At 39.3% G+C, this 26,099-nt stretch overlaps 1 protein-coding gene across 2 annotated transcripts in view; it reads left to right on the top strand.

Annotated features, from left to right (window-relative positions):
* The window catches only part of ENTPD4 (ectonucleoside triphosphate diphosphohydrolase 4), a 29,002-nt gene extending 3,817 nt beyond the window's left edge, over window positions 1-25,185 (top strand). The window contains exons 2-13 of one of the 2 annotated variants that reach the window (XM_023736693.1): window positions 4,945-5,045; window positions 6,340-6,537; window positions 7,076-7,281; window positions 9,628-9,778; window positions 10,422-10,525; window positions 12,218-12,277; window positions 12,561-12,691; window positions 14,420-14,586; window positions 17,996-18,320; window positions 20,151-20,236; window positions 21,174-21,335; window positions 22,615-25,185. In XM_023736693.1, the coding sequence (XP_023592461.1) occupies window positions 5,038-5,045; window positions 6,340-6,537; window positions 7,076-7,281; window positions 9,628-9,778; window positions 10,422-10,525; window positions 12,218-12,277; window positions 12,561-12,691; window positions 14,420-14,586; window positions 17,996-18,320; window positions 20,151-20,236; window positions 21,174-21,335; window positions 22,615-22,843 (1,827 nt within the window). In that variant the 5' untranslated portion in view covers window positions 4,945-5,037 and the 3' untranslated portion in view covers window positions 22,844-25,185. Of the gene's footprint in view, window positions 1-4,944; window positions 5,046-6,339; window positions 6,538-7,075; window positions 7,282-9,627; window positions 9,779-10,421; window positions 10,526-12,217; window positions 12,278-12,560; window positions 12,716-14,419; window positions 14,587-17,995; window positions 18,321-20,150; window positions 20,237-21,173; window positions 21,336-22,614 lie in introns of both variants that reach the window. The other variant, XM_004382132.2, reaches the window with a different exon arrangement.
* Window positions 25,186-26,099: the final 914 nt, after the last annotated feature.

The following is a 26,099-nucleotide window of genomic DNA, read 5'->3' as shown; positions in this document are numbered from 1 at the left end:
ATCATAAATGCAATTACATGCATTCATCTCCAAACAGAATGAATCAAGTATATCTTCATGTAACTTTTTCCCACAACTGAGTGTTAGTGCCACCCAGCATCCTTCACTTCACTTTGGACTCTTGCTCTCCTAAAGAGACCTACCTTTTTTGATTCAGAGATCTAGCTCATCCAGAGTCTCATTTGTTTATTTGTCTGTGATTTTGTTTGTGATTGGAGGGTTTGCTAATGTCTGTTTTATTGCCTCCTGCATTTTTCACTAAAGGAGCTATTTCATTTTGCCCTTGCAGAGAAAGAACGCTTGACTGGTGTCATGAGAATATGTAGGAGTGCCAATAGATAATCTCAAGAGAGACAGGTTCATTCTGCAAATGCAGAGCACTGTGGGGCCTTTCAGTGATCTGCAGCTTGCTTTTAGTGTGGTTGGAACATAGAGCACATATAGCAGTCTGTCGGGATGAAACTAGAAAGATGGGCCAGGACTAGATCAGTGCTGTCCAAAGGAACTTTCTGCAGCAATGTCAGTGATCTATATTTGTGCTAATATAGAGGCTACATGTGACTGATGAGCATGTGGCTAGTGCAGTTGGGGACCTGAATTTTTTATTGTATTTAGTTTTAATCAATAATTTTAATTAGTTTAAATGGCCACAAGTGGCAAGTGGCTACCGTATTGAACAGGACAGGACTAGATCATGAAGGATTTCTTGTACCATCCTGAGGAGCTAGGACTTGTCCTAAATGAGAGAGAAAAGTTGGGGGGTGGGGGCTGTTATGATTCCTGTTTGTTTTAGAAAGATTGCTCTGGTGTAGAGGTTCTTTACCTTTCTAGGTCCCAGAACTCTGAAACTTGAAGGTGATTGACCAGGAAAAGTGAGTAAAGTTAGAAGAGTGTGACATCACCACAGAAATTTTTAATCCCAGCTCTGTCATTTTTAGCTGTTTGACCTTGGTAAGTTACTTAACTTCTCTGCATCATCTGCAAAATGTTATGATAATGGCACCTACCTTCTAGGCTGTTATGAGGAGTAGATATTTGTAAAGTGCTTGGAACAGGGCCTGGCACATTATGTAAGTACCTAATAAATAAGTAAATGCTAAGAAGAAAAAAATAAAGCAAGGAAGAGAGACGGAGAGAGAAGAGAGCTTGCAATTATAAATTGGGTGACCAGGCAAGGCCTCACTAAGAAGGTAACATGAGTAAAGGCCTGAAGGAAGTGAGAAAGTACACCATACAGTTTATTTCCAAGCAGAGAAAGTAGCAGATTCGGAGAGCGCCTGGCATGTTTGAAGACAGTGAGAAAGCCAGTGTGGCTGGAGTGGAGGAAGAGGCAGAGAGTAGTGGAAGATGACATCAGAGTGGTTAACAGGTGGCCAGATCCGGTAGGACTCTGTAGGTCCTAGGAAGGCTTTGGCTTTTACTTTAAGTGAGCTGGGAGCCATTGGAGGGTTTTTAGTACAAGAGTGGCATTATCATGTACCCGGGAGGCAGGGGGTGGCATGTGTTTATCTACTTCAGATGAAGAATCTGTGCTAGCTCACTGGGTTGAGACTGCAGATAGGAGACTAGTTAGGTTGCTGTTCTGACAAACTAGGTAAGAGATAGGACGTAAGAACCTGACCACAAGCAGACGCAATGAAGTAAAGGCAGATTTTAGATAAACTGAGGACAAAGAAATTAAAGGAATTGGTAAGAAATTGGATCTGGAAGGTAGAAAGAGAAGTAGGACTCAGGCATGATTCCTTGGTTTCTGGTTTGAGCAGCTTGGTGGAATCGAGAATTGGGACTACAGGAGGAGGGGCTGGTTGGGAGAAAAAGGGGTGAAGATTACAACTGAAGAGTTCACTTTTAGAATTTTTTTTCATGGTCCTATAGGAGCCCCGGTGGCGTAGCAGTTAAGAGCTCAGCTGCTAACCAAAAGGTCAGGAGTTTCAATCTACCAGCCACTCCCTGGAAACCCTATGGGGCAGTTCTGCTCTGTCCTATAGGGTCGCTGTGAGTCAGAATCAGCTTGACAGCACTGGGGTTTTTTTTTTTTTTTTTTTTTTTTTTTTGGTATGACATTCAGATGAAGAGATCTAGTGGGCAGTTGAAGCCTGGGGTGGAGAAAATTTTTTGAGTTATTTGGCATTTGAAGCAATAGAATGCAATTGAGCAGAAAGAGTGAGTACAGTTAGAAGAGAATAGAGTCACAACAGAAGGAACCCTTAGGAATGGAAGTGTAGCTGGGATTGGCAGAGAAGGAAGCAACTTGAAGGATCCTGAGAAGGAGTTGTTTTAAGAGCTAAGAAGCAGAGTAGACAAGACAGCTGCCTCGAATGGTGCTGGCATAACTGGTTATCCATCTGCAAAAAACTGAAACAAGATCCATACCTCACACCATGCACAAAAACTAACCCAAAATGGATCAAAGACCTAAATATCAAATCAAAAACAATAAAAATCATGGAAGAAAAAATAGGGACAATACTAGGAGCCCTAATACATGACATAAACAGAATACAAACCATAAGTAACAATGCACAAGCACCAGAAGAGAGACTAGATAACTGGGAGCTCCTAAAAATCAAATGCTTATGCTCATCAAAAGAGTTCACCAAAAGAATAAAAAGACAACCTACAGACTGGGAAGAAATTTTTGAATATGACAAATCCGATCAGCGTCTAATCTCCAAAATCTACAGAATACTGCAAAACCTCAACAACAAAAAGACAACCCAGTTAAAAAATGGGCAAAGGATATGAACAGGCATTTCGCCAAAGAAGACATTCAGGTGGCTAACAGACACGTGAAGAAATGCTCACGATTGTTAGCCATTAGAGAAATGCAAATCAAAACTACAATGAGATGCCATCTCACCCCAACAAGGCTAGTTTTAATCCAAAAAAACACAAAATAATAAACGCTGGAGAGGTTGCGGAGAGGCTGGAACACTTATACACTGTTGGTGGCAATGTAAAATGGTACAACCACTTGGGAAATCTATTTGATGGTTCCTTAAAAAGCTAGAAATAGAAGTACCGAATGATCCAGCTATCCGGCTCCTTGGAATATATCCTAGAGAAATAAGAGCCATCACACGAATAGATATATGCACACCCATGTTCACTGCAGCACTGTTTACGATAGCAAAAAGATGGAAACAACCTAGGTGCCCATCAACGGAAGAATGGATAAACAAATTGTGGTATATTCACACAGTGGAATACTACCAAACAATGAACAGCAATGAAGCCGTGAAACATAACATGGAGGAATCTGGAGGGCATTATGCCGAGTGAATTTAGTCAATCACAGAAGGACAAATGTTGTATAAGACCACTATTATAAGTACTCAAGAAAAGTTTTAAACACAGAAGAAAACATTCTTTGATGGTTACGAGGGTGGGGAGGGAGGGTGGAGGTTATTCACCAACTAGATAGTAGGCAAGAATTATCTTCGGTGGAAGGAAGGACAGCACACACTTCAGGGGAAGTCAGCACAAGACCAAAGCTAAGAAGTTTCCTGAATACAATTAAACCCTTCGAGGGACAGAGTAGCAGGGGCGGGAGTCTGGGGACCATGCTTTCAGGGGATATCTAGGTCAATTGGCATAACAAAGTTTATTAAGAAAATGTTCTGCATCCTTCTTTGGTGAGTGGCATGTAGGGTCTTAAAAGCTAGCAAGCGGCCATCTAAGATGCATCAATTGGTCCCAACTCACCTGGAGCAAAGGAGAATGAAGAACACCAAAGACACAAGGTAAGTGTTAGCCCAAGAGACAAAAAGGGCCACATAAATCGGAGACTTCATCAGCTTGAGCCCAGAACTGGATGGTGTCCGGCTACCACCAATGACCGCCCTGACAGGGAACACAACAGAGTCCCTGATGGAGCAGGGGAAGGGTGGGGTGCAGAACTCAAATTCTAGTAAAAAGACCAGACTTAATGGTCTTACTGAGACTGGAGGAATCCCAGAAAGCATGGCCCCTGGACTCTCTGTCAACCCAGAACTAAAACAGTTTCCGAGGCCAACTCTTCAGACAAAGATTGGACTGGACTGTGGGACATAAAATGATAACTCGTGAGAAGTGTGCTTCTTAGCTCAAGTAAATACATGAGACTAACTGGGCAGCTTCTGTCTAGAGGTGAGATGAGAAGGCAGAGACTGTTAGGAGCTGGTTGAATAGACACGGGAAATCAGGGGTAGAAAGGAAGAGTGTGCTGTCACAGTATAGGGAGAGCAGTTAGGGTCACATAACAATGGATGTATAAATTTTTGTATGAGAGACTAGCTAGAATTGTAAACTTCCACTTAAACTACAACAATTTAAAAAAAAAAATTTTAAAAAAAGCTGCCTCTAGAGGCCTAGAATAGGTAAAGTAGTAACAACAGATCAATAATGATAAAGACTAAAAAAAGTCCTTTGGATCTGGAAGGTCAGAAGGAGGGCCTGCCTGCAGGCCCCTGTCTTCTCTGAGATTTGAGGTCTCAGGGCTGGAGGAGTGGTGATAATAGTGAAAGCAACAGAGACCTAAGTGGGAACATAGTATCTTGCATGGTTCAGAGACCTAAGTGGGAACTTAGTATCTTGCATGTTTCCTTGTGCACAAAATGGAAGTCTAGTAGATATTATTTATCAAATAAATGGCTATTTCAAATTCTCCTTTGGTTAATCAGTCTGCCTATCTCCTACCCCCACACAAAGCTTCCTTAACATTCAGTACTGTAAAGTACTTAAGACCTATTTGATGACCTTTTAGGTAAAGGGTACTACCTGGAGCCCTGGTGGCGAAGTGGTTAAGAGCTCTTGATTTAGACCTGTGTCTCTAGCAGCGACCGTTCCAGTGCAAGGATTATATGCTAGTTTATGTGTCATTGGATTTCAGCAAGCAGCTGATAAAGAACATAGAAGTATTCTTCAGCTGTGTCATCTTTATGATTTTTCTCACTTCTGGAACAGGATGGCTCTAACTCTGTGAGGACCCCATTGCTTCTATAATTGTGTGTGAGAAGGACTGACTCCCAGAACACAGCCTGATTCTGACCCGTCAGTATGGGGAGGTTGAGTGATGGTACCTAATCACTGGCACTGTAAAACCAGAGATTTTGGTGCCACAGAAACAGATCTTGGCAGGAGGTAAGGGGTGGGTGGGAAGGATCTAAATCTCAAGTGAACAGTCACAGAAACAGATCTCAAAGGGAGAAAAAAAAAAACTAAACCCCAAGTGAACAATCTTAGAAGTTGTGCTACACTTCTGTTTAACACCTTTATTCTTCAAAGGCCCGGTGGGGTGCCTGCCACAGAAAGAAAGTAATGGTGCAAGGTGAATTATACTGGGATTAACGTAGTTTACAGTAAAGGGCGTGGATGCTGGGACCTGAGAGGTGGTTATATTAAGCACATGATAATGGTAAGCCTCTGAGGTGTGAGAAGGAGGATGATCAATTCTATGGAGTGGTTTAAGAACCCAAATGGAGAGTAGAAGCTGCAAGTGGAAAATTTCATTGGATTAGCAGGATACCTTCCCCTTCAGTGAGATGTTTTAGTCTGTGAAGCACTCTTCAAGGGAAGAACGTAGGAATGAACTATAATACTATAAAATACATCCCAAAGGCAATGAAGTTTTTTTAAAAGCCTGTTGTTAGTTTCAGAAAGAACCTTTCATTCGTCATATAAACTGAGAAGAAAAGCTCCCATTTATTTGCAAAAATATCTCATAGGAATATTCCTGAAAACACTAGGCATACAGAATTCATTTATTGACTTTGTTATGGGGATGTTGTTAAAGATGGTCTTTTCTCCCATCACTCAGTTATCTGAAAGAAATTTTGCCTTGGAATTCAGTGTTAAGAAAATCTTGTTCCTCCTGAGCTATTGATAAGTTTCTAATTGAATAATTTAATGGACAGTGTTTTAGCCACTAGGAGGCGCAGCCAAATTTACAGGCCTACCTTATAGTATGCATTTCTATAATAAATTTTTCTTTGATTTTGTCATACTTAAACCTGCTTTTGTTATTGATGTATGTATTTATCTTACTGAACTTATTCTTGTAAGCTTTCTCTAACCCTTTTTTAAACAAAACAGAGTACAAATAAAAATCTGCATAATGTTCTCAAAAAAAAAAAGGGGAAAATATCTAAATACAATAAGCCATAAGGCTTAATTCTCATTCATGTGATTTTATAATAATCAGTTCTGTAGCAAAATGGCAGTATGGAAGATACTGGTGTACAGATGCATGCAGGCAGGAAAATAAGGGTAGCTCAAGCTGAATACCTTACTGTAGGGTCATCTTAGGTGAGGAAGCCTCTTTGGAGCAGATAGCTTTAAAATCTGTTTTCCTAATTTCAGGATCGGCATCTCCTGCCTTTTACCTGCTTCCTGGCATTTTAGCATCTCTCCAGTGGGGTGTCTTCGAATCCTGAATACCAACTTACGCCAAATTATTGTCATCAGCATCCTTGCTGCTACTGTCTCACTTTTATACTTTTCTGTTGTCATAATCCGAAATAAGTATGGGCGACTATCCAGAGACAAGAAGTTTCAAAGGTAAGAGGTAGAAAAACATTTGTTTTCTACCGTCCCTTCATTTCATGGCTTCAAGCCTTTTGGGGTTAGGTTGGAATTTGAGGAGCATGTGACTGTAGGAACTGGGTTCAGTACTAAGTACAGAATGGCATGAAAAAATAAACTGCTTGAAACTTGTTAGCTGCTAACCACGAAATCCGCATCATAAAAGGCCCTGCAATAAATTATTTAAACATAAGCTTCTCCTGTAGTATCTTTTAAGCTGATTTTTGAGTTAATGCTGATAGTTTGGAAATATGGAATTTTGCTTTTCAGAACTTGTTTGAACTTGTTTGAACTTCTTTAAAAGAATGTTGAGTATCTGATTTAAATGATCTTTATCACCATCACTTGTTTTCTCTTAATTCTTTAATCATTTGGTGGTAGTAAAAATGTTACGGTAGTGCTACTGTAGCACAGCCTAGAAATTACTGACGTGGCATTTGTTTATCACATTGTCTCTGTTAGGTGTAGGGTAACGTTCTCTGTCTAAATAAATGTGTTTGCTTTTCTAAACAAGGTACTTGGCACGAGTTACTGACATCGAAGCTACAGACACCAATAACCCCAATGTGAACTATGGTATCGTGGTGGACTGCGGAAGCAGTGGGTCTCGAATATTTGTCTATTGCTGGCCAAGGCATAATGGCAATCCTCATGATCTGTTGGATATTAGACAAATGAGGGATAAAAGTCGAAAGCCAGTGGTTATGAAAATAAAACCTGGTATGTGAATGATAAATATCTGCTTGGTTACCGGGTTCTGTCCTTTTAATCTCCATGGCATATATATATATTCCAAATAATCCAAGGAATTTATCTTTAAAAATATTAGAGAATATTGATAAATAATAATTATCAGAACTTATTATTCCCCATTTCCAAAACGTAAGTAAAAAGGATATTCAGTTTTAACCTGTTAAAGTACCTACGCTCATAAAGAGATTCAATTCCATCACTTGAGTTCTGTTCATTTTTCATTGAATAGTTCAAGCCCCGCTTCCTTCTTCAGGCAACCCTCAGCAAGTTGATTGTTTTTTGGTATTTGGGCAGCTGTGGCACCAGCATGTTACTCAGGAAATTTAAAATCTCTAGCTCATTTTTCCGGTTAAGAGACAGAACCTAATCTGAGTCTATGTGCAACATTATTTTTACATCATAGTACGTTTCCGTGAATTACAATCAGTTTTCTATAAGTCTTAGTGAATAACTATTTTTAATTTTTAGTAAGCATTAGAAAACCAGGTTTTTATTTTCCACCCCTTAGGTTTTTATGCATTTCTAATCTGGAAACATTTTTAAGATTAAAGTAATATTGATCAAATAAAAAAATTCACCAAAAAAGTGAAAATATAAAGCACTCAGAAAATGCTGAACCCTTCATTTCACCTAGCTTCACATACCAGGCTCCATCAGTGATGAAACTGCCCTCATGGAATAAGATGAAAATTTTCATGCCTTGAAATTGTCCTTTTAAAACCAAGGAACAGCTACAACATCATCCCAAGGTGGCTACCAGATTCTTATTAAAATCAGGCTGAACATAGTGTTAACACCTGGGACTCTTTGAAATGGAAATTAAAGTACCTTTTTATACCACTTCTCTGTCCTGAAGCATGATCTCCCATGCATAGCATTATAGCAAGATTCCAGTAATTTCCTTATTGATAGACTCAGTCTAATATTGGGCTTGATATCCACTGAAATAGTATGTGTCAGTTTTCTGCTGATTCAAATAATTTAATCTTTCTGAGTCATAATTTATTAATCTGTGAAATAAGAAAATTTTTAAATTCTGGAAATATTCACTTACATACTCATTTAACAAACATTTTATAAAGCACCTGCTATTTGCCAAATACTGTGCTAGGTGCTGGGGATATAAAGTTGAATAAGACACAGGTTGTGCCCTCGGGAAATTTCCAGTTGTAATGAGACAGGCAAGTAAGTAGGCAATTTAGATATGGTGTAATGAGTGCTACACCTAGAGTTAGAGGTAAGGATGGAATCTAAGGGAGTACTTAGGAGAGGTACTTAACTAATCTTCAGGTTTTAGTTAGGAAAGATTTCCATGAAGGCAGTAGCCCAGAGTGTGATTGAAGAGTTAGCCAGGTGAAAAGAGGTGGGGAGTGGAGAGGTAGACAAAGAACAGGCTATTCCTGGAAGAGGTGCAAAGGCCCTAGGGCCATAGTATGATGCATTATAGAAATGTTAGTTCAGTATAGAAGAAGGCTGGATGGTAGAAGCATAGGAAGATATAAGGCAGGGTGAGTATGCTATTCTGAAGAATTGAGCTCTATTTGGAGGGTATTGAGGAGCCACAAAAGGATTTTAAACCAGGAAAAGATACAATTTAGGTAGGGAATGGTGGAGGCACGGCCAGGTCTGGAGGGTAGGAGGGTAGCAGGCTGGCAGAGAGTGATGGTATGCGGAAGAGATGAGGAGAAGTGAAATGATGTGAAAGGAACCAAGGAGAGGCAGTCTGTGAAACTCAGAATGTATGTTGGAGTGAGGGTGAGGGATTTTATGTAGGATGTTGGCTAGGAGCAGTAGGTGGCCAATGTTGATGGTCACTGAGGTGAGTAACAGCAGTAAGAGCGGGTTTATAGTGGAAGTTAAGGTGCCTATGAGGACAACCACATGGTGATGTCAACGGACAGTTACTGCATACTGACCTGGAGGTTAGGGAAGAGAGATGGGTTGCTGGTGATCAGCAGCGTAGATGGTGATGGCAGCCATGAGAGTGAGTGAGTTGCCTAAGGAAATTGAGAGCATGTTTCTTGAGGGCAAAAGTGATCTCATTTGCAGTTGATCCCAAGTGCCTAGCACATATTAGATGCTCAATCAATTCTGTGTTTTTTGATGACTGAGGACGAAGCAAACATAGGACTGAGCACTTAATACCATCAACATTTAAGGTAGAGAAGCTTTGGAAAGAGTTGGCAGATAGAGAGGGAAGAGCTAAGGGAGCATGGTGCATAGTTTGTATTTCTCTCAAATGAGCCACACTGAAGAAATATAACTTGTCAGCTAATATATCTACTTGTTAACCAAAGTGTCCTGTTTCCCTAGGCATTTCAGAATTTGCTACCTTTCCAGAGAAAGTCAGCGATTACATTTCTCCACTCCTGAACTTTGCTGCAGAGCATGTGCCACGGGCAAAACACAAAGAGACCCCCCTCTACATTCTCTGCACGGCTGGGATGAGAATCCTTCCTGAGAGGTGACCCTCCACCTGAGGGCAGGCCCACACTCTTCTGCTGCTGCTGCTTCTTAACTTTTGTTTGAAAAAGAAAACATCAATTGTTTCTTCAAATCTGTATTAGTACCAGAAATATTCCTTTTGCCAGAACCCACCAAATATCTTTCATTGTATTTGTTTATGACTACAAATAGTAAACTATAATGTTTAAAAAAAATTTTTTTTAAAGTTTTCATTAAAAGAATATTTGTAGTTTCATATCCTAACCAGTTGCAGTCAAGTTAATTCTGACTCATGGCGAACCCATGTGTGCCGAGTAAACTGATCCATAGGGTTCTCAAGGCTGTGACCCTTCAGAAGCAGATGGCCAGGTCTGTCTTCTGAGGTGCTTCTGGGTGGGTTCAAACTGCCAACCTTTCAGCTAGTAGTTGAGCACTTAACCATTCGTGCTACCCAGGCACTCGATCCCATGAATCATATAATTCATACAATTTGTTCATTTTGAAAATTCATTCCTTAAATACAGTCTTTTCAGTGAACTGCTTTGGTTTTAAAATTAACTATTTCATATAGGATATATGAGAGCTATAGTTATTTTTTTGCTTTCAAAACAAAAATTCAGGATGTAATGTTTTGATATGTAAATTTTTGGATTGCCTTACAGTCAACAGAAAGCCATTCTGGAAGACCTTCTGACTGATATCCCTGTGCATTTTGACTTTCTGTTTTCTGACTCCCATGCAGAAGTAATTTCAGGGAAGCAAGAAGGTTGGTATATTGGTCTTCAACTTCAACTTTAAAGTGGGAATTTAAGCTCTTCCATTTTCGCCAGAGTTCAACTCTATTAAATTACTCTTAATATCTTAAAATTTGAGAAACTATTGTCTTGAAACACTATAATTTTTAAATGACTAGTTGCTTACATGAATGGTCTTTATTTACCAAACATTGAGCCACATAAAGAATAATTAGTGGGGAAAGGAGGAGTTTTTGCTTAGGGCTCACTAAGTTTATGTTAATGGTGGTGGAATAATTTGGAAGAAGATAGCAAGAATGGTTGCATAACTTGAAGACTGTAATCAGTGTCACTGAATTATATGTGTTGAAATTGAACTGACATGTTTTGTTATGTATATTTTTACCACAATTTATTAAAAAAATTGTCTTTGTCACATATAGGGTGCATATTTTGATGGAAAAAATCTATGTTCCTTGCTAAGTTATACAGCTTTCTGGAATTGTGATAATTATTGATCTAGTGGACCCTTCTGCTGATTTACTACTAAGAAGGGAAAATTCTTCTTGACTTTGTTCATCATGCCACTTTCGCCACCATGTCTGTAGCTGGAAAAAAACTTCTCCCACGTTTGAGCTCCCATGATACTTCTTCTTTGTCTTCTGTATGGCACCTAAGACTCTACCTTACATAGCAGCTAACTGTGTACCTCACTTGTCTGTAAACAGCAAGCTAAGGAGAGGGAACTTGGTTCTATCCATCAGTTTAATAGCAAAGTATAGAACAAGTTCGAGTAGAAAAGTAGGGGCAGGGAGATTGATTGGACAGACTATTACTGCCTCTCTCTGTAACTGGTTAAATCAAAATAGCAATGAAAATGGGTAGAGATGGAGTGTAAGAAATGTTGTAAAAGTAGAATCAGTCACACTTGGCAACTGAATGAATGTAGGAATAAAAGAGGAAAGAGTCAAAAATGACTTGAGTTTTCAAAACCTGGCAATTGATAGGTTTAACTTCATAGAAAGTAAAAGCTCTGGTTTGAAACAACCCATAAACTTAAAAGGAAAACTAGCTCCTGGGGAATTGTATTTTCAACAAACATAAATAGATATAAAACTATAAATATTAAAGTTGCAAGTTCTTGGAAAACCATTAGGAAAAAATGAATGTATCAGTACCAAACCCAAACCTGTTGCTGTCAAGTTGATTCTGACTCATAGTGACCCTATAGGACAGGGTAGGACTGTCCTGCAGGGTTTCCAAGGCTGTAATCTTTACAGAAGCAGACCGCCACATCTTTCTCTTGTTGAGTGGCTGGTGGGTTCAAATGACCAACCTTTTGGTTAGCAGCCAAGGGCTTTAACCACTGCGCTACCAAACCAAAAAACCAAACCTGTGGCCATCAAGTCGATTCTGACTCAGAGCGACAGTATAGGAGGGAGTAAAACTGCCCCATAGGGTTTCCAAGGCTAAGGAAGCAGATTGCCACATCTTTCTCCCATGGAGCAGCTGGTGGGTTTGAACCAACAACCTTTTGGTTAGCAGCCAAGTGCTTAACCAGTGTGTCACCAGGGCTCTTTAAGTACATCGATAAAAATGTGTTATTTCAGATGATGTCAGGTAGTAAAAAAAAATGTGATGTTTACACAGACTGCGTTAATAAGAGTTATAGAAGATATTTTAAACTTTAATTTTCTTATTTTCACCCTGTGAAATGTCTGTAGGTGTGTATGCTTGGATTGGCATTAATTTTGTCCTTGGACGATTTGAGCATATTGAAGATGGTAAGTATCATGTTTCCAACTAATGTGTTTAACTGGAAATCATAGTTTTTCTGTTTAGTCCAGAGGATTAGATAGGAGTTAAATTTTGTGACAATGCTAAGTGTGTAGGAGTAGAGCAAGAGAAGCTGCTATTTAATGCAACTAAACTTGATTTTAGATGAGAGGAGTAGGCTGAATTCGCCAAAATATTCTTGAAATCTACCATGAAGACAAGATGACTCTTCAGAAGATCCCAGTTCTCTGAATTTGTTCTGTTCCAGTGAATGTTTCTTGTTCTTTCCAGATGATGAGGCAGTTGTGGAAGTTAACGTTCCTGGTAGTGAAAGCAGCGAAGCGATTATCCGAAAAAGAACTGCGGGTATTCTCGACATGGGAGGCGTGTCAACTCAGATAGCATACGAAGTCCCCAAAACTGTAAGCTTTGCCTCCTCACAGCAGGTTATTATCTGTACAAATTTTCTTCTGTTTTGGTTTGGTTTTCATTTAACATGTCTCCATCCGTTTTTTTTGTTTTCTGAGTCTGAAAACATCTTTACTGTTCTTGCTGAGGTGCCACCTTCTCAACCCAGGAGAAAGGAGACGGGAGGAAACCAAGGCAGACCTCAGCGAAGCAGTTTGTGTTTGTTCATTGAAATCAGCTGATTTGTTTTCTAAGCTTCAGGTTTTTCTTTGGTATATATGTCAATCACATGCTTGAATTTTTCTTTAATATTTTCTTCAGTCACTTCTTTTCTCAACAGGTATTGTAAAACTTAAGAAAATAAGATTAGATTTCTTAAGATATAATTGGGAAAATACTTATTTTTTATGGTTCAGACAGCTTTTAACTTTTCAGGAAAGGATTGAGGTTAATACCTAATACTCCCACATTTCTGAACTTATGCTTTATGCTACCTTTTCTCCATTCCCTTCAGTGCTTTCGGTCACTGCCTGTAAGTTTCTCAGTAGGCTGAATGGCCTTGTGTAGAGAACACCAGGCCGACAACCTGGGTTTGGGTTTTCAGATGTATTACTGAATTACTACATGTCCTCATTATTCAGCTGTAAATTAATACCAAAGCCTGTTTTCCTACATTTTCCTGTAGAACATAGGGGATATTATGGTGGTTAAAAGAAGCTGTGGAGCTGTCATCCTCTTTGTATTCCTTTATGCAAGTCACTGAACTTGTCTGAGCTGGTTTCCTCATCTATAAACGTGAATAAGAGTGCTTACAACATAATAGGGTTATTATAAAGATCAACTGAGACAATGTACATATTGTATATAGTGCACTGCCAGGCACCTAGTATATGCTTGATAAATGTCAGTTAGTATTATATTTATTAGGGTGGTCTATAAAAGCCTTGAGCTCCTTGGAAAAAAGCTTTGTAAATTCCAGTGTTACAAGTTGTCTTTTCTACTTCCCATTCAAACATGCCTCTAGAAACTGTTACACTCTTTTCATAAAACCATGTTTATCTTTTTCTCATTATAAAGTGAAACATACATATAAAGTTTGGGAAAATACTGAAAAATGAAGATTAAAAATTTTCCATGGACTCATGATCCAAATGCAACCATTGTTAGCATCTTATATATTTCTTTTTATTCTTTTATTTTTCCTGCTCACAGTTTTTTAAATATGGTTGTTATAATCCTACTGTTTACACCATTTTGTGTTCTTTATTTAACAATACATAGGCATGTTCTATTATAATCTGGCTTTCTTAAACATGACATACACTATTGATACATCATAATTAACTAACCCCTCCCTTGATGTGTATTCAGACATCATCCATTTTTTTCTGTTGTAGAATTGCAATTGATATTTTGTGTGTAGAGACTTTTCTATGTTTAGGATCATTTCCAAAGAATAAGATTTCATAAATAAATTTACTAGGTCAGAGGGTATTAACTTTTTCAAAGAATCATAACAATATTACAAATGTGCAGCACATCTGAAATTTCTCAAGTCAGAATTGTCATGTTGAATTATGAAGGATTCTTAAAAAGATTTTGGGAAATGCAGAGGCAGAAGTTTCTGCCTCTCTCAGATAAGAATCTTTTTAGATCCTTCTTTTTAAAGGGGGCATATTCATCAGGAGGGATTGTTTTTGTATTGCTTCAAATACTAAAGGTTGTTATTCTTATGTCTGCAGGAGGAAATAGCTAAAAACTTATTAGCTGAATTTAACTTGGGATGTGATGTTCACCAAACTGAGCATGTGTACAGGGTCTATGTGGCCACGTTTCTTGGATTTGGTGGCAATGCTGCTCGACAGAGATATGAAGACAGAATATTTGCCAACACAGCTCAGAAGAATAGGTAAAGCACCTTCTGCTACTCAGCAGTTACTTTCAAACCTTCCTCTCTTATAAAAGAAAATCCAGGCAAAGCACAGAGAACTCAATCAACAGAAGTATGTTAACACTGTTAGCTTTTGGCTACCCTCTACCTGCTGAGCTGGGAGGAAGAAATAAGGGACACCAGGATCCTGCCTTCAACCCAGGATCACCTCCAAAGAAGGATTTCGATGAATTGGAAATTTCACTATGAGAATATTAAATAGTTTTGAGTTTGGGGTAATATATTCACGATTGCAAAGTCTTTGGGAAATTCAGCACCTCGGACACTGGCAGATGTCCTGTAGGCCTGCAGTAAATATGTGCTCTTGTCAGTGATGTGATTGAAATACTGAAATATGTAGTGTTCTCTATAGTTTATGGAAAACTAGCCTATGCATTTATTTAGTAGCTAAGAACCATAGTGGAGAATGTTATTCAGGAGAAGGAAATAATCTAGAGGTCAGCTAGTGGTTTTTAATTATTTTAGCAGTGTGGCTTTTTAAAATGAGTTTGTGTAAGGTCACTGTATAGAAAACATCTAAGACAAATAAAAGCAACACTTTATCAGTTTAAATTTATTTTGTAAGTTTAAGTACACAGCAATTACTTATTTGAAATGAGTCCGTAGAATAGAAAGGCTGCTGAATGAATACAAAAATCTGAAATCTAGGGTTATATAAGATATCCTCTTTCTGTAAGGATGTTATCAAATCCCCACTTTTCACTTTTCTGCCACCTCTCCACATGCAGCACTTCTTCCTCTGACCGTAACTACCAGGAGCTACGTCAGACCTCACATGTTAACAGGCACAGTCCTCCAGACAGCCAGGTCGGCCCAAGATGCCAGCCAGAAGCTTAGGAGACCCCACAACACCCTCACTTCTGGCCTGCTGGCTACAAATTCAGGGTTCCCTCTACCCACTCAGGATACCAGCTGTAAGCTTAGGGATTCCCAGCCTCCCTCACTTCTGACCTGCTGGCTCCATCTACTCCCTTGGGTTCCGTAATTCCCTAGCACAACTCACAGAACTCAACGGAAAGCACTGTATTTACGATTATAGTTTTTTTTACATCAAAAGGATACAAATGAAGGGACACACAGGGAGGGGTCTGGGAGAATTTCCAGCGTGGAGCTTGCATGTCCCAGAAAGGAACACACTACTTTTTCACAGTTAGTCTTTCACCAGCCAAGAAGCCCATGGAGCTCTGGTGTCCAGAGCCTTTATTGTGGCCTTATTAAGCTGATTCCACACAGTGGCTGTTCTGGCCTGGCCAGCACTCCTGAGTCACCTCATTAGCGTAAACTCTTAGGTGTGGTCTGGAGGCCTATAGATAAGACAAACACCTCAGTTAGGAAATTCCAAGGGTTTAGTGTTATCTCTCAGGAACCGAGGACAAAGACCAAATTACTTTGGGTAAAGTTAAAGTAAACCCTGCAGTTTCTGCATTTTGTTTGTTTTGATGCAACACTTTTGAGGAAGAAAACATCCTAATTTTTAGAAATAAGTGATAGTATACTTTCTTGATCAATTTAATCTTACACCTGTGAAGACCTGAACTTTAAAAAAAACCAAGTCAGAGAGCTATTCAGTACCACAATGACCAGAAATTCACATATGTGCGTAGGAGAAGCAATAAAAACCTTTTCATATGTCTGTTCCAAAAGTTTCTATGTGGTATATAGCACATTTTGAGTGTAACTATTTTTTATGATAGTGTTAAAATAGAAATATTTTATAAGTGAAATGACGTTTGAATCAGATTTTTACAGAGTCACTGAACTCCTTGTGGAGTCCTAATTTTTACCGATTGGTTTTAATGTCAAAAAGTTTTGCATAATGGACAATTCAGTGGTACTTCTTAATTTAGATGCAAGGCCACTAAAAATAATAGCATGAAGCATGCATTTGACTAGACTTAGACTTTTGTAATAATTGTGTTGCTCATTACTTTTTTCATGTGTCATGAATTAAGCCTTGAAATTCATGCTTATCTCTTTGCCATTAGTAGTGGGGATTGATTTTTTTAATTAAATAAATATTTTTAATGCCCAAAACCTTGATTTGTTATATTCAACTGCATTTTGAGTTTCCCTCATCTTAGGAATATACAGCTTGTCAATTAAATGGAAGGCAAAAATTTGATTCACTGTGACTGAAAGTTGAATTCAGGCCCTCTGCTAATGACACCTTTTGGTCCTATGTCATTTCATGGTATCAAACACTAGCATAACTTTAGTTCTCGTAAGTTCTTTTCTGTTTCCATTGCTTCAATAGGAGAATACGTAGTAGGACAACAGATGTTAACTCCCAGAAATTTAGTCAAGAGGTAGTAAGCCTACTGGATTTCACTTGAGAAAGGCTCAGTTAAAGTTAAGATTTCTTTTCTGCAGGACTTCTCAGAGCCTGTGGTTCAATAGAAACTCTTATCTGCTGCAGTTGGGATCAATAGTTGATGGATTAAAAACAAAATCAGAACAGAATCATAAAAATAGACTCAAACCTTAAGTATTTTATTTTAACTTATACATTTATTTGCCAATCTTTTGCAGTGAACTAAGGTGTTTTTCTCCGGACATGTCCACTGATTAGAGTTTTCTATCGTTTCTCTTGCGTGCATTGCACCAACTCATCGGTTTGAGTTTCTTTAAAGAATTTAGGGAATACTGAGATATTTATGAAGTAATTTAATACCAAGTCCCTTGAGATTTTTCCCAGTTTTTTAAATCTTTGCCACACCTAATAAGTTTTCTAGCAACTTGCCTTTATCATATCTTTCTAAAGCATCTAACCTAGTTTTCATAGGACCAGTTACCTTCTTTTCACAGACACATTTCATTCATTTATGTATCATTAAAATATTAAGAGTTACAGCTGCTAACCAAAAGGTCGGCAGTTCGAATCCACCAGGTGCTCCTTGGAAACTCTATGGGGCAGTTCTACTCTGTCCTATAGGGTTGCTGTGAGTCAGGATCGACTCAACGGCAACAGTTTTGGTGGCAAAAAAGGGCTCAGGAACAACGCAGTTGGTAGGCATTTGACTGCAGTGAATGTGTGGCTAGAGAGGAGTTTCCTAGCCGTGAACACTCAGTAGGCCATGAGCATCAGTATGTACTACAGGGGGAGTGGAAAGCACTGGGTAGTCTGACAGGTTGTTTAACTAGACTCTGTTGAAGTATCTGCTATATGCTAATGTGTATCATGTATCTGCAAGAGGATCGAACATGTAATTTCCTAACTTAATTGATCCTGGGACCCTTTTATTTTCCCATAGAACATCTTACAGTACTACTGTTCTCTAGAGCATATTTTCAGAAACATTAATCTACAGTCACCTCTCCGAAACAGTTTTCTGTAGGTCTTGTGATAAAGTTTCTCTTTGTCCTGTAGGCTCCTGGGTAAACAGACTGGTCTGACTCCTGATACTCCATACCTGGATCCCTGCTTACCCCGAGACATTAAGGATGAAATCCAACAAAATGGACAGACCATGTACCTACGGGGAACAGGAGACTTTGACCTGTGTCGAGAGACTATCCAGCCTTTCATGAATAAAACAAATGAGACACAAACTTCTCTCAGTGGAATCTATCAGCCCCCAATTCACTTCCAGAACAGCGAATTCTATGGCTTTTCTGAATTCTACTATTGCACTGAGGATGTGTTACGAATGGGGGGAGACTACGATGCTGCTAAATTTACTAAAGCTGCAAAGGTAACCTTCAAAGAAACCGTCTTCTTTCTCCTGCATGCTTTTGAGACTGGTGTAAACAGTGACAGGTTATATCCTCTCGTCACATTTGGAAACCTGCGTCAGGAGAAGGGAAGGATGGAGTATGGAAGATTGTAGTACGTGTTGGGAATCCTATTCCCTTAGTTGGGGGAGGGAAATAGAGCAGAAGTCAAAAATCCACTGTAAGCTGATTTCTGCCCACCACTCCATTAACTACCGTGGTTATCAGTGACCTCCAGTTGGAGTTTTACTGTTCTTTTATGCTGCATCTGAAAATACTCCTTCCCGCCTTCCTACTCCCTTAGCTGCCAGGATACCCCTATTCCCTTGTTCCCCTCTGCCTTTCTAACAGTTTCTTGTCTGTCTCTTTCGGGGGTGTCCCCTCTTCATGTCCCTTAAACCTTGGTGATCCCAGAGTTCCACTGTTAGCCCGCTGACCTTCAAGTTCTTGGATGGCCTCAACTATGCTCATCGTTTGCTGCTGTCTCTCAAGAACAGGCTCCGACCTTGACCTCTGCCCGGTTGCCTGCTAGATTTCATGATTCAAATCAAATGCTCCATTTTCTCCCCATTCTGTTTCTGTTGTGCTGTCCCAGTTAATGGCATCACCAACCATCCAGCCCCCCTCTCCAAAACCTAGGAGTTATGGATTTCTCCCTTTCAGTCATTCATTCTTCCCTATGCCCCCCATATAAACAGTCACCAAGCATGATAGTTTGTCTCATAAATATTTCTCAAACCCATCTCTACTTTCTGTCCTACCATCATTGTCCTAGTCCAGGCCTTCTGTCCCTCACGTGCGCTGTTACAGGAGCCTCCTAATTGGTCTTCTTGCATCTGGTCTTCAGACCATTATTCATCCTCCACACTTCTCCCAGTGTTCAGTCTGAAACACAGGTACAATTACCTTGCTCTCCTATTTAAAATCTTTTGCAGCTTCCTGTTGCTTGCAGGGTAGATTCCAAATGCCTTCTCATGTCATTCTTACCTCTGTAGCCTCATCTCCCCCCACAACACCTAATCATATCAAACAACTATTAGTTTCCCTAATTCTCTGTGCTGTTTCTTGTCTGTGTCTTTGTTCATGATGCCTCCTCTGCCTGAAATGTCTGTCCTCACCCTCTCACCTCAGGCTAAGTGCCGTCCCCTTGTGTCCCTATTGCATACTCCAGACAAGCTCTGTCATCTTTCTGAGCTTCCATTTCTTCCTCCTTTAAATAGAGGTTATAATAGTAACCTTGTCCTCTCTTGTTTTAAGTATTAAATTCAGAAAAAGCACTTAACACAGATTCAGACATGTAGTGCTCAGTAAATGTTAGCTATTAATATTCCAAATGAGTAACTGCAGGAAAGGTGGTACTTCTTTCACTTCAACACAAAGCCCTTAGTAATCATCTTTGTATTCCCAGTACCTTGTACTGTGTCTGGCACAGACATAGGTACTCCGTTTGAACTATTTAAAATATTGCTTCACTTTTCCAGAATTGTATGCCTGTAACATGCAGTCGTTCAGAGCGAAGCTAAACAGCTTTGAGGAGGTTGATTGTGGGCAGTGAAGTTCTTTTTAACTCTAGGTTTGGCAGAATTTTAAGACAAAGAACAAGCATTTATATTTGCTAATCAGTAAATATTCACCAAGTGTTTGTATGACTTGCATTCACTGTACACATATATAAGTTAAGCTTGTATGTTTCCTAGTTGGAGGAATATGCTTATTATGAATAGGAGTTTGGCAAACCTTTTTGAAACTGAAGAAAAAAAAGTTTTAATAAACCTTTACTAATATTTTATCTTGGATAAAATTTCTTTCAGGATTATTGTGCAACAAAGTGGTCCATCTTGCGGGAACGCTTTGACCGAGGACTCTATGCCTCTCATGCTGACCTCCACAGGCTAAAGTAAGTAGCGGGCAGTTAAGTCAGAGTGTTTCTGAGAAGACATTACTTCCGGAGTGACCCACTGGCTTGCCACACCCTGGCCCCATCTACGTTTTTATCTCCATCAGTCTCTCTGCTTTTCATCTACCCTTGCCTCCTTTCATACTGGGCAAATACTTATCCCCAGACATAGCCTATATTTTCTTGCTTGATTTTGCTGTTTCTTCCACCCAAAATTCCCTTGTTCGTATCTTTGCTTGTTAAAGTCGTCTTCACACTTCAGCGTCAGGTCAGACGCTGTCACTTCAAGTCTTCCTCTGTCCCCTCAACCAGACTCCGTCCCTTTCTCTTTGAGTCTCCCTAGCACTAATTATGCCTCTCTAGTGGCATTTATCATATTCTGCTTTGTTTCATAGTTATTCATTGATTTTCAAAAATCCCCTTTCATTGTAAGTCCCTTAAGAACAGTGACTATGCGGTATTATTTATTGTATCTTATTACTTGCTTAGCACAGTACTTTGCAAAAAGTAAGCCTCGAATAAATATGTAGACTCATAGAATATTAGAGTTGAAATTGGCTTACAGATAATGAATTAGTACGCTCTCATTTTATAAATAAAGAAACTGAGGTCCAGAGAGATTGGAACTTGCTCAATATTTATTAAGTGAATAAATGATGGAATGCCTGAGGTGGGAGAACTCTCATGGCATTGTATTCAATAATGCAGAGACCAAGTTTTATGAGCTAATTGATTTGACAGGTGAACTGTTTGGTTCTGTGGGACAAGAGACATAAACCAATTAAATCAACTTGAAACAGCCAGTTGGTTTGGCTCATCTGAGAGCTGCCTGCTAAAGCTTTACCACAGTGCTGGTTGCAGAGTGAAAGATGTCTTTGTGTACAGTGTCATTTTGACAGATGACCAATCCGATTTATGTTGTGCTTTGTGTTTGTAGGTATCAGTGCTTCAAATCTGCCTGGATGTTTGAAGTGTTTCATAGGGGCTTTTCGTTTCCTGTCAATTACAAAAATTTAAAGACTGCATTGCAAGTTTATGACAAGGAGGTTCAGTGGACCCTAGGAGCAATCCTTTATAGGACTCGCTTTTTACCCCTAAGGTATGGCTGTGAATTTGGCAATGGGAATCAAAAAAAGATGCTTTTCAGCAGTTAGGACGCGTCATGGCCACAGTATTAGAGGTGAGCCACCCGTGGTCTGTGGATGTTTGGGGTACTGTTAGATCTGCCAACGGGTAAAATTATAAATCCTGTGAAATTTGACTTTAGTGTTTCCCACCTCCCTACCAGTGCTTCCCTCCTTCCTGCCCCTCGTGACCTGCCCTGTACTCCACAGGGCTGCTGCCCTCAGTTAGATTGTTCTCAGCTTTCTGTTCCCTCACCCTTGGAGAGGGGCTAATTCAGGAGTTCTTAACCTTTATGCCTTTGGACCCCTTCTCAAAATACTGTTTTTAAATGCCTAGTATTTATACATAGATTACAAAGGAAACCACTGTATTGAAAGACATTTATCAAAATACTACAGAAAACAAGTTTCTAATGTAGTAATACACGTGCTTTATTAACACAATAAATATCAGGATGTCCCAGCAGAACTAGTAATTTCTGTAATTTCAGTGTAGCTGTGAGTGTCGGTGATATTTTGAGACAGGTATAGCACTATAATGTGATGTAAAGTATTTGTGATTTTTCACTAGTAACAAAATCACTGGTCCTGCTAATACTGTAGTAGTTTGTTGTCTGCATTCATGATTGAAGGAAATAGCTAAGTTTCCAGTAAGAGATTGTTGAAAATAAAGAGGTGTAACATCTTCCCCGTTCAGGTTCATACACTGGCTATCTGTTGACCCGTGTTAGGAACTCTGGTTAACTGATAAATGAGGTATTAACTCATTTTTCTTTTTCTTTTTTTTCTTCATTTAATTGACTATCTCCCAGGAATACTTTTATCTGGGTTAACTGCAAAAATTGTGAGTAGTGGGTATTACTGATCACAATCAAGTAGTTAGGTCCACACTGGCTTCCATGTATTACTGAAAACTTTACTCACAGTTCTCCTAAAATTTCGCTGATTTTTGTTAACCAAATTATGATGGCAGTGACTGTAGAGACTTTTGAGTACACTCTCTCATGTTATCTTTTGTAATATTTGTAACCACCCCGCATTAAGCCATCTTATCCTACATTTTAGAGCTAAGGAAACCAAGTCTCAGAGACTGAGGTTACAATTTTTGTCTACAGAGCTGGGTCCTAAGCGGGTCCTCTCTCCTGTATCCTGTGCGCTGTTCCTTACGTCTTATTCCCTGTCTGATAGTTCTCCTTTCTGTTATCTCTTACCTGTTTGGTTTGTTTTTGTTGATTTTTGTTTGCATGTGGACAGAGATATCCAGCAGGAGATTTTCCGGTCCAGTCACACTCACTGGCGGGGCTTCTCGTTTGTCTACAATCACTACCTGTTTTCTGGCTGCTTCTTGGTGGTCCTGCTGTCCATCCTCCTCTACCTGCTGCGGCTCCGGCGCATTCACCGGCGGACACTGCGCAACGGTTCAGCTGCCACCCTCTGGATGGAGGAAGGCCTTGCGGCTCAGAAGGTTGCTGGGACCTTATAAGCCTGGGATGTAGAGAGCTCCAGGGAGACTCTAAAGGAAAAGCCATTTTTGCCTCAGGGTTTCTCCTTTTTATTCTCATTCGGTTTTGTTTTTCCTTATCCTTTTGGTTCCTTAAAACAAAAACAAAATACATTGTTTTCAGGCCTTGCTTCTTAGAAATACTGCATTTAGCCATTTTGGATACAGCTTTAAATTAAGTAGGGAAATGGGAATTCACTTGAGTTTTGCTGCCAAAATTTAGTAAGATTTTCGTTTTTTTTCTAAAGTATGTTAACTTTTCACCAAATGCACTTTGATGTTGGGGGAAATGGAAAAGACAACTTCTATCAATGGAGATAGGACTGAAGAGTGACACTTTCACAGAACCAAAAATGTATTGACTGAAATTATAATCCTTTTTTTTTTCCCCATCTCCATTTTGAAAGCTCTAACTGAAAGAGGTTAATGTTTAATTTTTGTTTCTCATTCGGGTATGTTGCTGTATGTTTACCTTGCAGTTGTAAAAATTCAAAACTGTTCATAGCCAAAACAGAGAATATAGGTACCAGGAGGTAACCATTTTTAAAACTAATAATGAAGAAACCTGTACATGAGCTTTGTGTGTGCACATGAGAAAATCCTAAGGCAGCAGAATGAGGGAAGGTAGTCCTCTTACTTTTAAAAACAGACCTTTCTGATTTTACTGTTTCATTTCATTTTATTTAGGGGTGGGCAAATTCATTATGTTTTCGTGACCACAGGAATTCCTTTCTGTATCCCTTCTTTTAGTGGCATTAGAACTCCTTTATTTTCGAAAGAATTAGAAAATTGATGAAGTTTCACTGGTTTTGATGTTCCTAGACCTAGATCTTGGGCCCACTTACAGGCACTGCAGTATTTCTTAGTAGTACATTTTTCCTTGTTTAATTGTACTCAGTTTCTTCCAACTTCAAGTTGACATTTTCTCCCTTAATTCAAAGTAGTCCCAGCAGATTGACTTCACAGACCTCCTGAAACTCTTTGTGTTACTGCTGTGGTTGAAGTTGTGTCGGCAGTGCCACTGTGAATCCAGACTGAGGGCGTGAGTTCAATACATGAAGTAAACTCATGTTATGAAGAAAACAAATTTGACATTTTAAACAAAAGCCTAAGAAAGACACCTAGATTGGCATATGTGATAACAGTTTTTTTCTGCCAATTTATTTAGTTTAGAAGATTTGGGAATTCTCATAACGGTTTTTAGGTGTTCTTTTTGTGTGTGTGTGTGTGTGCTGTGTTTTAATTCCAGAATAGTTAAATTCATGTAGTTGTTAGCGTATGTGTATGTTGAGAACCATCAGCTGCTTTTTAAAAAATCACTGATTAGAGAAAGAATTCAAATTCTGAAACCCTTATTTAACTCAGAAAAAAAAAAAGTTAGTTTATCTTAATGTAAAAGAGCGCAAATTTATGAAAGAAGTGCAAATTCTCTTAGTCTGCTCTTCAAAATGAATATCCAGCAGTGAAAAAAATGTTAGAATGTTTGCATCTCAGATATGCAGAAAGTTGGAGGAGCTGTACGGTATTACTGCATTTAATGTGTAGAGAGTCTTGTTCCAGAGAGCACGGAGATCTATGTCTCCATAGATTTACAGACTAGCTTCTGAAATGCTGATCTCCAGCTGTTGAAATCCTTGGTCCCCAGTAAACACTCTTCCTTATCAAGATCCAGCCACAAATGAGCTGTGTCATGGATACCTCAGAAATGGAGTGAGCTGGTGTGCTTCTCCTTGAATTCTTCGATAGGGTTTGCCCCAGCTGGGTGCATTAGTGGTGAAGAGGAAGTATGTTTACACTTTAGTTTTTCTACCATCAACCACTATGTACTAATAAGTCCCTAACCTGTAGAATGAAAAATGTTGACTATCCAGAGTGTGTTATTTTGCTTTTAAAATCAAGGCAAGGATAAGCCAGTGTAGTCACAGATTTAAATAGGCCTTAATTAAGACTTCCTACTGCAAATAGCCACTTTCTAAATAAAGGATGCTAATTTGGTCCAGCTGTAACTTTTAGGGGACAGAGTAGCGACAAACACAGAGGAGCTCTACTTTAAACCTGACCTGAGGAGCCCTGCTGCAGGAAACTGTCTCCTCAAAACAGATCCTCAAGCTAGGAGCCTAAGGCCCAGACAGCCTTATACTTGATATTGTTAAGCACCCATGTTCCCCTGACAAAGAATTCCTTGCATCAGGGCAAACTGTCTCCTGCAGGCCAGATCTGGCCCATGGCCTCTTTTTATGAGACCCATGAGTTAAGAATGGCTTTTAAATTTTTAAAGGTTTGTAAGAATTAAAAAAAAAAAAAAAAAGAATATACAACAGAAACTGTATGTGGCCTATAAAGCATAAAATATTTACTGTCTGACCCTTTATAGAAAAAATTTGCCCACCCCTGTGAGAACAGTCGATTCAAGAAAGGATATATAGACAGTATTGTTCTCTTACTTTAGGAAGGCAGTTACCCTCTGTGGATGCAAAAAGATAGGCAGGAGAAGTGACCAAACTTCAATCTCAAATATTTGTTTATGCACCAGAATTTCACTTTTTATCCTTTCTTCTAAATTATTTTCAAGATCAGTTTTCTAACATGCCAGGAAATATGGTCCCCCCCAAAACCAAGTGTTATTTAAGAAGGATCATTGTGTTGTGTTGATGTGTCTGCAGCCACAACAGATTGTGCTACAGAGAAGGTCTCACATAGTTATTCTCCATTCTGTACCAAAGAAGGGAAGGCAGTTAGGCTAGTTCTCCAGATGTTGCAGGAATGGGGTTAGAGGCAAGCATGGGAGGAGCTGAATTTAGAAGGATTAATAGTAATTCAGGACTGGCCAGGAAGGCAGGAAACCCTGTATAGTTGTCATAGAAAGCAGAAGAAATCGGACCTGGAACTTGGTAAAAGCCTTATCAAGGAGAGTGTTGTGTGTTAAATCTTGCTAGAAACCCTCTTATAGTAAATGCTTACGTTTCTAAGCTATGTTGTATGTTTCTCATTTTTAAACCTTCAGAGCATGTTCTCAAAAGATTTTATAATCCATTTAGGGACATCAGAGTAAAAGTACAAACACATGGGCTTGTATCAGTGATTTTTGCACATTTTCACCCCTAAACTGCTGGCTTTAGGCAGCGCTTCCCACCCTAAGGGCAATCTGGAGTGGCTGCTCGTGGCTGGAGGCGGGGAACATGGGGGGACACCCTGAGGGCTTCAGAGATCACCTTTCACCTCCGATTGGCCACACCTG

Source organism: Trichechus manatus, unplaced genomic scaffold, assembly GCF_000243295.1.
Source record: "Trichechus manatus latirostris isolate Lorelei unplaced genomic scaffold, TriManLat1.0 scaffold00090, whole genome shotgun sequence".
NCBI lineage: Eukaryota > Metazoa > Chordata > Mammalia > Sirenia > Trichechidae > Trichechus > Trichechus manatus.
Note: the sequence above shows the minus strand (reverse complement) of the source record. Positions and strands in the feature narration are given on the sequence as shown.